General features: G+C 37.9%; 1 protein-coding gene across 3 annotated transcripts in view; it reads left to right on the plus strand.

The window, feature by feature from the left end:
* The window catches only part of LOC100258658 (la-related protein 1A), a 28,974-nt gene extending 13,726 nt beyond the window's left edge, over positions 1-15,248 (plus strand). For 2 of the 3 annotated variants that reach the window (XM_002266673.4, XM_010654835.3), the window contains 5 exons: positions 36-167; positions 270-333; positions 11,110-11,255; positions 12,012-12,116; positions 14,684-15,248. In XM_002266673.4, the coding sequence (XP_002266709.1) occupies positions 36-167; positions 270-333; positions 11,110-11,255; positions 12,012-12,116; positions 14,684-14,831 (595 nt within the window). In that variant the 3' untranslated portion in view covers positions 14,832-15,248. Of the gene's footprint in view, positions 1-35; positions 168-269; positions 334-865; positions 1,177-11,109; positions 11,256-12,011; positions 12,117-14,683 lie in introns of those variants that run through there. The other variant, XR_002030676.1, reaches the window with a different exon arrangement.
* Positions 15,249-15,311: the final 63 nt, after the last annotated feature.

A 15,311-nucleotide genomic window follows, 5' to 3' on the forward strand; every position in this document is an offset into this window, starting at 1 on the left:
GCTGGTGTGGTTCATTACTGTTTTCCTGCGTGCAGCACAACTTCTGTGAAATTGGCTAGTGGGATTCTCGCTGGGACTAGTCCACCAGTGGGTCATAATTCGAAACCATCCCCTCCACAACATCCAAGTCATCAGCTTTTAGATGAAAGAGGGCTTAAGCAACAGAAGTAAGGAACTTAAACTGTTTTAGGTGTGTTGTGTTTACAACAAAGTATCTTAGAACACTCAATTTGTAAATTCACAAATTCATTTGTACTCTTATTCATTAGGTACCTGAAGTTTCATAAGCATTGCCTCAGCGAGCGAAAGAGATTGGGGATTGGTTGCAGTGAGGTGGGTTCATAAATCTCCTTTACATTTATCTGGATTATCATGAAACTTGTACATGTATGAGTGAATCATTATAGTATGTTCTAATAAAAGAAAATCACCATAATATGCACCTGAGGAACATAGTGTTTTACATGCAGTAGAAGTATTTTATAGTAGCAGAGCCAAGTCTTGTAAAGCTTGAGACAAATAGAAGCATTCTCAATAGTTTTTATGGGAAATTATGATAGTGTAGCAGTAATTCTTTAGTTCTTTTGTTCTATTCAAGTGTTACTAGAACTAATTTTTGGTTTGCTTCCTCAATGTTCGTGTATTCTTTTTCAACAGTATTGAAGTTCAGTTGTATGTTCTGATGGCATATTAGACTTTAGCTCCTTCCATTTATTTTTTTTCCAGGTATCTTTATGACTAGTTAGTGTTTATAAACAAGCATATTCGTGATCTTGAATATTGGTGTAAAAAGATATGATAATAGTTAATCAATTACTATTTCTTGATACGTGGCTTCCTTCCTAAAATCCTGTGAGGTGTTCAGTCTTCTCATGGGTTGTAAGAAAGAAATCCAAGGAGGGAGAGGATATAAATTATTCCTTCTTTTCCCCCCTGCTTAGTCTCAAAGTGGCACATGCATGCTAAGAAGTTTCCTTGAAGGGATGTCAAGCATCTGAACCCACATCCTGGCACATAAAGCACCGGCATGATACAGTTTGAGCAATGGGCTGGTGATCAAACATTTATTCATGTGCTCTTGTTACTTCATCTTCTTGAGGTTTCGATTATCTTTTCTCAAGGTTGCAACTTGTATCTTCTCAATTGTGATTTCCAAACAGTCCCATTGTGCTGAAGGTTATTTCTAGCTTATTTATCTATCTTCTTTAGCATGGTGATTTGAATTGTACGCATGCATCCTTTCATTTTATTAAATATGCTATTATACTGTGAATGAAGGTATCGATTTGAATCATGAGTACAGTTGGGCATGATAACAAACAAATTAAGTGTTTGAAAATTAGAAAGAATTAAAAGCATATATTGGGATTGCAAAGTGGGAAGTCGAATTAGGAATGCCATACATATAATAAATCCTACAAGTGATGTTTTGAGCTTTGGACGTAGCTTGGGCTCTTAGGACAATAAACAACAGTTAGATAAGTATCTCTGTGATGGAAATAAAATTCACATGTGTACATGGCCCCAGTTACCTGTGTAGCCTGGTTTCTTAAGTTAGGACAGTATAAAAAGTTAGACAAGTATTTTCCTGCCATGAAAATAAGATTCACATGTGCACATGGCCACAGTTATGCATGTGAAGTGTCCTCATCAGTCTTACCTTCTTTAATTCATATATGCTCTAGCATGCATGTTCTGTGGTGTGTGAATTGTTATTGACACTAGTCTTTGTGTTCACATTTCAGTCTTTCCTGTTGCATTTTTTTTTATTGTTTTTTGAATATATATTTTTTTTGATAGGTAAAGAAAAGTCGTATTAAAAGTAAAGAGGAGACACCAAAAACAGTGCCCTCATACAAAAAGTACACAAAAAAGCCTAAAGGCTCAAACCAGAGGAGGAGGGAGAGAAGCAAAAAACATCACTTGTCCTTGCTTAAAGTCTAACCAATCAATGAAACTTATAAAAGAAATAAGGCTCATATCTATAGACACCTTAGACCAAGATTACAAGTTACATACAAAAGAATTTTTCAATCTTTGGATCGATAACTCCTCATTGTCAAATGCTATCAAATTCCTTTCCTTCCACATTGTCCAAAATATACATAAAGGGGCCACTTGCCAAGCATTTTTACGAGCTTTACCCACAAACGACCCATGCCACCCAAGAAGAGTTTCCTTCATTGAACAAGAAAGAATCCAAGACACACCAAAGAGGGAGAAAAGAAGACTCCAAAGAACCCAAGTCTTTGCATAGTGAAGAAGAAGGTGATCAATCGTCTTTGCTTCAGAGAGGCAAATGAAACACCTATTTGCCAAAAATTACCCCCTCCTTAGAAGTTGGTCAAAAGTTAAGACTTTCCCCCAAGAAGCCTCCCAAGCAAAGAAAGCCACACGCTCAATCTCTAGATACTACCACTAGAGAACAAGGGGGATCTTTGGGCTCCAAGGTAGAATAGAGAGATTTGACTGAAAAGGTCCCATACCTTGAAGCTGTTCAAATCACTCTATCTTCCACATCCCGGTGAACCCTAATTGCTTGAATCTTTTGCAAATGCTCCACCAAATCTAACTCCCTATCATTAAAGGCCCTAGAGAAAAAGGGGTCCATCCCCCCTCCCTCTCCTTCAGGGTTCCAAACATTCGCCACCTAAGCTTCCTTAGACAAAAAAAGGGTGAATAAGGAAGGGAAGGATTCACAAAGTGGCTCATCTCCACACAACTTGTCTATCCAGAATCTCACTATCTGCCCATTGCCCACTTGGAAAGCCAACCTACCACTCAAATAGTTCCACTCCTTCCTAATAGCTTTCCACAACCCCACACCAATCCTCTCACTCACCTTGTGAGAATGCCACCCCCCATCAACTTCACCATACTTTTGACTAATGACATGCTTCCAAAGGGCCTCCCTTTCATTGGCATACCACCAACTCCACTTGCATAAGAGGGCTATATTCATCAAAGAGAGATTTCTCACACCCAAACCACTTTTCCTTTTCTCCAAACAAACCGTTTTCCACCTTACAAGATATGGTTTCTGCACTAGAGCCCCACCACCCCAAAGAAAATTCTTCTATATCTTCTTCAATCTTAATCTCACTTTTCTTAGCATGCAAAATGGAGACGTGAAATAGATAGGCATGCTAGACAAAGTGTTTCGAATTAAAGTAAGCCTCCTTCCTTTTGAGATATACCGTCTTGTCCACATGACTAGTCTTTTTCAAAATCTCTCTTGAACATCATCCCAAATTGTCACAAATTTGAAAGGGGCTCCAAAGGAAGACCTAAGGAAGGGACCCAAGTCCCTGCCTACTAGAATTAGCTCACTTTTATCCAAATTGATTCTCAAACCTGAACAAGCCTCGAACCACATAAGAAGCCAGCTTAGATAAGTCATCTAGTCTTGAGACACCTCACAAAACACCAAAGTATCATAAGCAGATAACAAGTGCGATATCAAAATCCCATCACCACTTCTACCCCTCACCTACCAACCCGATAAGAAGTCCCATTAATAGCTCTCTGGAAGGGACAACTAAACACCTCCATGGCTATCACAAGTAAATAAAGGGAGAGGGGATCTTCTTGTCTCAAACCCCTCGAACTTTGAAAAAAACCATGATGGGATCCATTTACTAAAACAGAAAATTTCTCAATAGAGATATACCATTCTACCTAGTTAATCCATCTCTCCTCAAGGCCCATCTTTCTTAGCACCGCAAACAAAAACTTCCAATTCCCATGATCATACACCTTCTCTATATCCAACTTGCACAACACACCACCTTCATTGCTTTTCAACCTTGAGTCCACGACCTCATTTGCAATCAAAACTGTATTTAAAAATCTGTCTACCCTCTACAAAAGCATTTTGGGACTCCGTAATCACTTTGTCCACTACTTTTTTAAGTCTATTGGCCAACACCTTGGTTAGCAACTTATAGAGACTGCCCATAAGGCTAATTAGGCTAAAATCTTTCAGGTCTTCTGCACCTCTCTTTTTTGGAATAAGAGTTAGGAAAGTAGCATTCAAAGACTTGACAAATCCGCTGCACTCATGGAATTCCCTAAAAAACCTAAAACCTCTTACTTTTACAACATCCCAACAAAAAAGCCAAAACACCATGGTGTAACCGTTTGGACTAGGAGCTTTGTCCTTGCCCAGATCTGAGAGAGTAGCGAACACCTCTTCTTCTAAAAAAGGAAGCTTTAGCCTCTCTGCTTCACTGACTAAGCCCGCAAAGGACAACCCTTCAATACTAGGACGCCATCCCCCTTCTTTTGAAAAGAGATTATGAAACGCCCCAACCACACTAGCTTTTAATTCATTCTCCTCAGTATACTCGCAACCATTCACTTTTACCTTGGATAACTAGTTCCTTCTACTATGAGCATTTGCCATCCTGCAGAAGAATCTGGTGTTATTGTCCCCCTCCTTCAACCACACTTCCCTCGATTTTTGTTTCCAAGAGATTTCCTCTCTCAGAACCCAATTCTTATAAGACTCCCTAGCCTCTTTTTTGGCTTCAGACTCTTCTAGATTTAGGGTAGAACCTTTCTCCTTCTCATCCCAATATACAGCTTGGCTGAGAGCTTCTCCCTTTCTAGCCTTAATGAAACCAAACACTTCTCTTCAAGACTGCTTTTAAGGCTCTTAATTTTGCATCTAAAACAAAGCTGAAAGTCCCAATAAAGTTAAAGCTCACCCACCAATTCTTAACCTGATCTTTGAACCCTTCTTCCTCCAACCATATGTTCTCAAATTTGAAAGGGGAGGAGCCCCTCCTCAGGCCTCCTCCATCGACAAAACGGGGAAGTGGTCAGAGACCGATCTTTTGGTAAAACAACCTGCACAGACCCATTAAAAAGTTTGTCCCAATTATCTGACACTAAAAACCGGTTGAGCCTAGATTGGGATTGGTTGTTCATCCCACTCTAAGTGAATGGACCCTCCTGCAGAGGAATGTCCCACAACTCTAGCTCCTCTAACATGTTTGAAAATCTTCTCATTGTTGAAGATAACCCTTCGCCCCTACTACGTTCCCCTGGAAATCTTATCATGTTGAAATCCCCACTTACACATGAAGGATTGCTCCATAAACCTCTTATTGCCCCCATTATTGTTTTTTGAATATATTCATTTATTTCCAAATATTTATTGTTATTACTTATTATTAATATATTGTCAAGTTAGGTTTACGTGGGTAGTTTAAGGACCTTAAACCAGTAACATCTTCATTGGAGATGTTGGTATTCATTGATTTAATTACATTGTCTAGAATGTTAGGGTGGTGTTGTTGCCTTTATTTATTTATTTATTTTTAATGTAAGAGACAAAAATGTTTTTATTAACATGGTAAAACTGAGAAGGATGGGAAATCCTTCCTTAATTACAAACTTGATCCAAGCAAAGGAAAAGAAAAGAACTAGAAGACATCAAAATGTCTTAACATTACTATTTTGACACTTTTGAACTACATATCGAAATCCAATCAAGATGAATAAAGTTGAGAGGAATGCCCTTGAAAGTTGTAGTAGTGGATGCCGAAAATGATGGATAGATATAGATTAGGTCTCATAATGTTTCAGATGTCCTCCACTTGTCCTCAAAGATCCTTGCATTTCTTTTCCGCCATGTCTTCCGAATCAAAGTAAGACAAGTGATTCACCATAGAACTTTGCCCCTATTTGTGCTCCTTAACTTCTTAAAAGAAATGGTCAACATGTTACATACACTTTTAGGAGGAGCCCAAACCAAGTTGGTTAGTCTTAAAAGCTTAAGCCATGACTCCATAGTCATTCGATAGTGTAAAAAAAATGATCCATCGATTCCCCAGTACCTATACACGGAGTGCAACAATATGTAATAAGGGCTTTGATAGGTCTTCTCACTTGAAGCATGTCATTAGTGTTAACTTTCTTGTTAGCCACTAACCTAATTAAGGCCTTGACCTTTGATGAAGCTTTTGATTCCCAAATGAAATTAGCTTAAGAGAAGAGAACTAAATTTGATTATTTGGTAAGGCTACGAAAAAAAATTTGGCCCAAAATAAGTCGAAAGATGAAAAAGGCCAAGCTCTCACATTGGGGATGATGGTGATAGGTTAACAATATTGAGAATGGACATGAGTTTTTCAAGATCCTCTCTCTTTGTCCTCTATAGGTCGAGAATAAAGTTGTAGGGGTGCCATTAACTAATACAACCAATCTCACAGTAGAAATGCAAAAGGGGATCCACTGTCTCCATTTGGGACCAAGCCCCATCTTTTCTAAAACCGAAAGAAGGAACTTCCAGACTCCAGTTTACATGATCGTAAGCTTTTTCTATATCTAGTTTACAAACTAAACTTGCATTGGAACTTCGTTTCCATGAGTCAATCGCCTCATTTGCTACCAGGGTTGCATCTAGAATTTGTCTACCCCACCAATTGCATTTTGGTTGTTTGACACCACTTTGCCTATCACCCTTTTCAGCTTGTTAGTTAGAACGTTTGCAAGAATTTTGTAAAGGCTCCATAAGACTAATTGGCTTGAAATCCTGTACATCACTTGTCCCTCCTTTCTTTGGGATAAGGACTAAAAATGTTGCATTAAGTTTGTGAACCATGGCATTTTGCGAATGGAATTCCTTGAAAACCTGCATTGCTTCCCCACCAACTATAGACCAACAAAACTTCCAGAAAGCCAAAGAAAACCAATCCAGCCTTGGTGCCTTGTCACCCCCCAATTTTGACAATGCTTTGGTCACCTCCTCCTCTAAAAATGACCCCTCCAAACCCTCATTATCCGTAGAGTCAATACTCTTAAATAACTCTGAAACCACCTCAGGTCTTCTCACTTGGGGTTCTTCAAACACAACTTTGAAGTAGGAACCAATCCCTTCTTTAAGCTCCTCTTTTTCCAGTCCAACACCCCTAACAGTAAGACTGCTGATAAAATTTCCACTTTTCCTTGCATTGGCCATGCGATGATTATGGAAGCATTTAGCAGATTAATTGCTAAGGCTGAGAAGAGAGGTGTCATTTGGGGTTTCAAGTTAGAAGGTAGAGAGGGAAAAGGTACTCAAGTCTCTCACTTATTATTTGTAGATGATACTCTCCTCTTTTGCAAGGATAATGAAGATTAGTTGAAATATTGGAAGAGGATTGTTACTTGTTTTGAATTGGTGTTGGGCCTGAAAATAAATTTGCAAAAAAGTGAAATTATTCCAGTGGGGGCATGGAGGATGTTGATAGAACAAGTGCTCTTTTTGGGTGTAAAGTAGGGAAACTTCCTACTTCTTATTTAGGTTTACTCCTTGGAGCCCTTCATAAGTTTTGTAGTGTTTGGGATGCAATAGAGGAGAGATTCAAGAGGAAATTGGCTGCATGGAAAAAAGAGTACTTGTCCAAAGGAGAAAGACTTTTACTTATTAAGTGCACTCTTTCAAACCTCTCGATCTATTTTGTGTCTCTTTTTGTAATTCCCAAGAAAGTGAAATAGATTATAAATGATTCAAAGGGATATTTTGTGGGGAGATATAGAAGAGAGGAGAAAGATTCACTTGGTAAATTGGGCAGATATTTGTGATGATAAGAAGCATGGGAGGTTGGGGCTAAGACACTTGGAGAATCTTAATCAAGCCTTGTTAGGCAAATGGTTATGGAGATTTCCCTTTGAAAGGGAGGGTTTCTAGAGGAAAGTCATTCTTGGAAAATTTGGGGAGGTGGAGGGGGTTGGACCATAAGAGAGGTGAGGGATTCTCATAGGTTAAGCCTTTTGAAAGACATTAGAAAAGGGTGGGAAGAGTTCTTTCTTAGAACTAGTATTTGTATTGGAAATGGTAGGCGTACAAGATTTTGGTGGGACAATTGGGTTGGGGAGTCTAAGTTGAAAGATGTTTACCCTACACTTTTTAGGCTAGCTTCCCACAAAAATGCTACAATGGTAGATTTATGAGGGAAGGAAGGGGGTGTAAGTGCTTGTTGGGACGTTCATTTTAGAAGACCTTTCCAATATTGGGAATTAGAGGAGGTGACTCATTTTTTGGAACATATTTCTTCGTTAAAAGTGCAGGAAAGGGATGATACTTTACTATGGGAAATTGATGGGAAGGGAAAGTATAATGTCAAGTCTTATGATAATCTCTAAGGGCTAAGAACAATTTATTATTCCCAGCTAAAGAGATTTGGGGATCATGTGCTCCTCTTAGAACTCTTTTTTCTTGCTTGGGAAGTAGTTTGGGGGAAGATATTAACTGTAGGAGGGGATGTTCCATGGTTAATAGATGTAGTTTTTGTAAAAATAGTGAAGAATCAACTGATCATATTTTTATTCATTGTGATAAGACAAGGCAGCTTTGGACATTGTTCATTACCGCATGGGAAATCTTCTTGTAGAATGGAAATTCAAGGGGCTAGGGAAGAAAAAAAGGGCCATTTGGCGGTTGGCTCTAATTCGTCTATTTTGGTGTATTTGAGGAAAGCACAACTGAAGGATCTTCGAAGATGAAGAATTGTCAAACCAAAGTTTGAGTGATCTCTTTATCCGTTCACTTGTAGAGTGGCCCAACAGTTTTTGAATTTGGAAAATCCCTTTTATCTGAATTTTTTGGATGCTCTTTATTGTGGCTAGCCTTGCTCTTTTCTTACTTTTTTGGTGCTTGGTTTGGTTTTTTTGTGTATACTGCCTGTATAGGTTGGGTGCGTCCCCTGCTTTTAGCGTTTATTAACACAAGCCTTGGTCTATTAAAAAAAAGGATCCTCTTTCTTTGAATCAGTGAGGCTTTGTTAAAATTAGAATTTCAATAAAGTGGGTGAGAAATTCAAGGATAGATGAAATAGGGGAATTTCAAATTGATGAAACTCTATGAAGGCTTGAATGCGCCCCCCCCCCCCCCCCCCCCCCCCCCCCCCCACCACCACCACAAGTCTTCCCAAAAATGAATTTTTGTCCCATGTCCCACCAATAATGGGGTATGATTAGAGATATCATGGAAGACCTAAGAAATGACCTTCTAAGGGCAACGATATGACCACCTAACTAAAATGTTTGCGCCCAACCATTTGGATGTGTTACATAGATGCTTAAGACAACCTTATGCCAAGGAGCAGTGCTCTCCCTATGAAACCTCCATAGCTACTTCCCTAAAAGGACTTTATTTCTCAAAGAAATGCTCTTCAACCCCAACCCTCCTTCCTCCTCTATCATAGTTGGATCCAATTAATGAGATGATCTCTGTTTCCCTCCCCAAACCTTGACCAAAGAAAATTGCTTTTATTTTCTCAATATTTTTTGCCATTGAGGATGAAATCTTATAGTTTTGTTGACATTCTAAGGTTTTAGCTGGAGCCAATGGGAAGTGGAAGCATAGGTCTAATGGGTTATTTGGATGGAAATGAGTGTCATGATATTTGAGTATAGAGAAAATAGGTAATTCTTTAGTGCTTTGTATACACTATGCATACTTAAATGCACTTTTTGTTAGGTGCTATTAATATAATAGATATTTACCTATCCAAAGATATAGGTGATTGAATTATGGGAAAATATGTGCTCTCTTGCACCTCTGGATGTCAATTACTAAAAAGTTAATTAGAGTTCTCAGATATTCCTCTATTAGGTGGTATTGTGAAGGTCAATTTCTTTGGAAATTCCTTGGATAATCCAACTCACGTGGTGAACTCGTACAGGTTGATGGGGGTGAGATTATTTGAGCTGTCTCAAGCGAAACTAGATTTTGAGTTAGTTATTGAGGGTTGATAATTTCTTTACTAAAATTTCACATTGAGTGCAATCAATATCCTTTTTGGTTTTCAGAGGGGGGTGGTGTTTGTTGGAGGATTGTGGATCATGTTAGAGGGTTGTGTTGTTGCCCTTTTTTGTGGAAACATAGATTGGAAAATCACCATGTTGATAAGATGGCCAAGAAAGGAGGCTCTTTACTAGTTGACTTCATTGAGGATATCATAACCCCTTTAGATGTAGTACTCTGGTACTTGGATGTGACTCAAAGGTTTTCTGCTGTGAGAAGTTTTATATTTTTTTTTTACATATTCTCTTGTTCCTTTTCCGGTTATGAAGGGCTTCTTATCCTTTGTGCTTTTTGTTATATCTTTCTTTCATATAATATAAAGTAATTGCAGTTTCTTGTGAAACACTAGATCCAGGAGCATCCTGGATGGATTTTTTTTTTAGTGTATATCATAAACAAAATATATTCATTTCATTAGAGATGAACTACCCTTCCAAGACATTCTAGATGGAATCTTGAGATCCTTTGATTTTCTATATGCTCGAAGCAAGTCCCACTCATCTGTTCATCTTGAGAAGTCCTACAGGATAGTTGTTTTTTATGTCATAAAGTGAGGTTGTTAATGAATGAAATGAAACAAAAAGGGGAAAAGAGAGAGAGAGAGAGAGAGAGAAGAAAAACTTATTATAGTTTGGGTGTGAAAGTGGAAATATTGTGCTTGTGAGAACTTACCTCTTAGAGCTGTTATGCTGGTGAAGCACACATTGTCATAAGAGAACCTTCTTTCTAGTAGTTTCTTTGAGGAAAAATGAAATATGCTTTGCACATCTGTCATTTTCTTATTTGTTTGTGATTCACAAGAGTGGCTTGGCAGTAGTTATATCTATTGTTGTAGCCAAACTTTAGATGTGTCATGATCTCTTTGACCTATATGGAAGTCTTTGTTATGTTGTAGAATATCTATGTGCATTAAAAAGAATGCTAAAAATGTTAAGATGTTAATCATCATTCTCTTGACCATTGTTTCTCCCTTTCCTAGGGCTTTTAATATATTCTTGTATTTTACTGATACAAAAAAAAAAAGATTCTTCTCTTTACCAATGGCCTGACATGGTTTTGCCGTAGAGCTTAACAAATAAAATGATGTTTGTCTATTTCCTCGATTGTTATTATTTTCAAAATTCAAATCTTTATGATATGTGTGGTGGTCTTGTTTTTAATAATGAATGAACTATTCACTTCTTTTAGCTCATTTGAACTTCTGGTGAGGGTCTTCATATAAAAGTAAACTATCATTAATTTTTACTGTCATGAAGATCTTGGTTTACATTTTTGAAATAGGTGGTTGGGGCTTTACATTGCTTTGCATGCAGGAAATGAATTCACTATACCGGTTCTGGTCATACTTCCTCAGAAATATGTTCCATCGTTCTATGTATGAAGAGTTCCGGAAATTGGCTTTGGAAGATGCAGAATTCAAATATAATTATGGCTTAGAGTGCCTCTTCAGATTCTACAGGTATTTCTCTCAATTTATACTGATCAGAACTAAGAATTTCTTGAAAATGGTTCTTGGACAGTTAGAATGAAATGCAAGGGAGAGAAGATGAATCACAGATCATTGTTTTGTTTCCGGGATGGATGTCAGTTGGTCGTGTCATGCAAACTTTCTGTTCTTGAAATGTTTTGGAACCACTAATTAAATCATGTAAAATATTTGAACAAGTGAGGAATGCATGGAGGGATGACATGGATCAAGTAGCTGTTTCATAGTCTTCATGATCTCTTTGAAGAATATCTCATTCTCCTTCATATTTATTCTCTCTTTAATCAGAAACAAACACTCTATTGCTATGAAATTATAAGTACCAAGAAGGTTGAGAAATCCTTCTCCAATAACACAATCTGCTTCAAAAATATGATCGAACATAGGAAAAGCTATACTAATCTGGATGGTTTTGAGAAGTTTCAATGTGCTTTGGGGAATTTGGAAGGGCTTCAATGAGTTTTGTTTGAAACCATATAGTTCTCCAATTGCATTTTTTTTAATGGGTAAACAAAATGCTATATTAAAAGCACCAATCAAAAAATTCTCCATTCGCTTTTTGGTTTCCTTATGGTTACTTAATGAGGGGTTTTGGTGGTATAGGAAACTTAACTCGAGTTCTCTGATTTTGTTCTCTTGATTTTTTTTTTCATTTCAAGTAATTGCTTTATTATTTTTCCTTTGGTTATGGTTCTGATGTTTGTCCCTTTGGGTTCTATCCCTTTCCAGTTACGGGTTGGAGATTTGTTTCAGAAAAAAAGTGTATGAGGATTTTGAACGGCTAACTCTTGAATTTTACAATAAGGGAAACATTTACGGGCTCGAAAAATACTGGTAAAATCATGATCTTCTCTATGAAAGTCTTGTTTTTTTGTTACTTTTTTCCCCTATTGTTATACTATCTTTTAGGAAAGGGTTTTGCTCTTTGAACTGCATACTTGTATCTTGAATAATATTTATATAAAAGACTAGGCATTTAAGGTTAACCAAATTGAATTTATATGCCTTTTTATTTTTATTATTATTTTTTTGTAAGCCTTTAATTGTAGTGCCAGAGATGTGAAAGACTTGAATTGCAAAGGGTTAATAGGGATAAAAGGAAAATCTATAAGAAGAATCTTGGAACCAATTCAGAAATAAGATGGCAACAGGTGATTTAGCCATGAATCTGCCACACCTTGCCATGATGTGTATGAGTTAGGATCCATTTGATTTTTGGTCAGCTGGAGTACAAAGTCAGAATCATGAACCAAGTTTGGGGTCAATACGGAAAAAGATGGCAAGCCAAGTCATCCTCTCCCGATTTTGTGTTGGGATTTATGTGATAGGGGTCTGGTTGGGTTTAGGCTGTAATTAACTACTATATTTGGATATTATGGTTTTGGATTTTGGGTTTAGGTTCATTTGATTGTCTTGGGCACATTTATACTTTTTCTTAACATATTTTATGGTAGACTCAAGTTTCCTATTTGTTCCCGCTACACATCTATTTACTTCTGGTACAGAAATAATTTAGCTTTGGTTGGGTTCATGTTCAATGGGGGAACATAGGCAATCTAAGTTAATTGAGTTCATGCTGAGCAAAGGGACATAAATAATCTTAAGCTAGATTAGGTTCATGTTGAATGGATTTTCAATGGTTTGGATCTAGGGTGATCATATTTGAGTAGGGCTGAAGTTGAGGTTCATTCTTTCTGAACTTCATTGTGATTCCTGCATTTTATGTGAAGATAAGACATACGGCTGAAAATGATCCTTGGAAAATTAGACAATTGAAATATTCTGTCATTTTTAGGTTATAATTCCATCTCAGAACTCCTTTGTTTTAAAGTCAAACACTTGCATTACTCTTTTAAATTTAGAAGTGCATTGAGGATTTTTGTTTCCAACTATAAAGGATTCCTGGTTTTTAGGTTTCAAAACAGGTTATTTCTTCTCCAACCAATTAAAAGGTTAAAATTTCAATCCTCTGGCCTTCAAAAAGAGCTCTACTCTGTCAAGTTAGGGGCTTGGCCAAAGGATGCCATTTTCACAATCAATGCGCATAAGGAGGAAAGAGCTGGTGGTCCTTTTGAGGTTTAACGGCAGGAAGTCTCTTGCTGTTGGAGATTTCGTTCAAGATCACCATTCTTGAAGCATTGAGTATTGTTGCACGTTCCTATCAAATTATAACAGCCAAACAAGATATAGGATACTTTTAAGGGAAGCACATCAGTCTGCACAAAGTCAACCATACAAGTCAGCAAACACCTTTCATGAATTTTGCAGGTTGTGTTGTCTGCTCATGCTATTTTGTATGGATTAGGAAGTGGCTGTATCCAACCAGCTCACTGACCTACAACCTCGAAAACAACATTAGCACAGCTACCACTGTCAAAAACCTTTGTAAACAGCTTGTTGATCTATTGACCATTTGTAAAATTATGTTCGCATGCCAATCTTCTGCAATTTATTTAAAGTAGTGGTAGGTGAGAGGGGTGGGCACATATCATGTGGTGTTTGCTTCTGGGCAGTTGGGATAAATTTCTCGCCGACCAGGTGGATTTCACCACATTATAAAAATTAGAGGATGTAGGAGTAAGCTAGGCCATTGTTCATAGTCAGTTCTCTAGGACAAACCCTATGAACACCATTATGAATTTCTAGATGGAAAGAAGTTATGCCGTTGCATTGATGGATAAAACATTTAATTACTATAACTGGAGTCGAAACTTTTATGATTGCTCCATTTTCCTTTTGGTGCACTATGGAAATGAGCATGGAGCTCGAATCACCACTTCAGAAAGGTTGCACTGGAGTGTTGTTAAGGAGCAGTGGTTCTGAATCCTCTGGAGGGATCTGAACTTGTCAGAGCAGCAGCTGGATTGTGTCTCTCAGGTTCACGAGATGATTCTTTGTTTTCGGCTGTATTTTTTTAGTTCTTATTTCCCTCAGAAGGGATGCATACCTATAGAAAGATTGTTTTTGTCCATGGACAAGAACCATGGATGTGTGCAGAATGCTAGGCCTTGCTTCCTGCTGAAATTAGTGTATTGAGAGTTGAATGCGTCCCTATAGAACTTATCTGCTGATTGAATTTTTACTTCTCCTTGTACCTCAGTCCTTTATTTATGTAGACTTCAAATATATACAAAAGTAACCAAACTACCAAGAAACACATAAAACACAATACATAAGAACCTGTGCTTCACCGTTTTCCTTGTTTCCCGTCGCATGCATTTGCAGGGATGGCCTTATAAAGCTAAAACCAGATTGATATCAAGAATTCTTAACAAGCTTGGTTTGCATGTTGTCCTGCTCTGAAACGAGCTGAAACTCACTCATATGGTTCTACCAACTCTTAACTAGCTTGACCAACATGTTTTCTGCTGCTGTGATTGCTGATTGTTGTTCCATGACAGGGCGTTTCACCATTTCCAGAAGAACGATGATCATAAGGAACCTCCAAAGAAGCACCCTGAACTAGATAGATTGCTGAGGGAAGAGTACCGTAGCTTAGATGATTTTCGTGCCAAAGGGAAAGCTATGAAAGAGGACAGCCAGCAGTAATTACAGCTACGCTTCTGTCAACAGGAAACTCCGACCATCACCGAATTCTGAAAACTGGATTCCACCGTCACAGGTGAGCCCGAGTTGGGGTACCCAGTGTACAAAAATTGCAGCCAGGTAGGCACCTTGAATAGGCAGTTTAGTTTATGCCTCCTGGTTGGTATATAAACTAGAGAAGTTTTGGTCTTGGGTCCTTGGTATATTTTCCCCTCGGCTTATTTTTTGACTCAGTTGTGAGAGGTGTTGAGCCTTGGGCACCCACACCCACACCCCCATCCCCCATGTACATAGGAAAAAAACCCAAAGAAATCAAAATAAAACCGAAAAAAGAAACAGAACAGAAGAGATGAACAGAGGGAACAGTTTATAACTGAGCCTTTTGGAAGGCATCAAATAAGACTTAAAAAGTTTTAGGTATTTCTTTGCTTTGTTCCACCTGTTTGGTTTATTCATTGTGTTGTTCTGTTCTGAGTTAAAACT

Source organism: Vitis vinifera, chromosome 8 (assembly GCF_030704535.1).
Source record: "Vitis vinifera cultivar Pinot Noir 40024 chromosome 8, ASM3070453v1".
Classification (NCBI taxonomy): Eukaryota; Viridiplantae; Streptophyta; class Magnoliopsida; order Vitales; family Vitaceae; genus Vitis; species Vitis vinifera.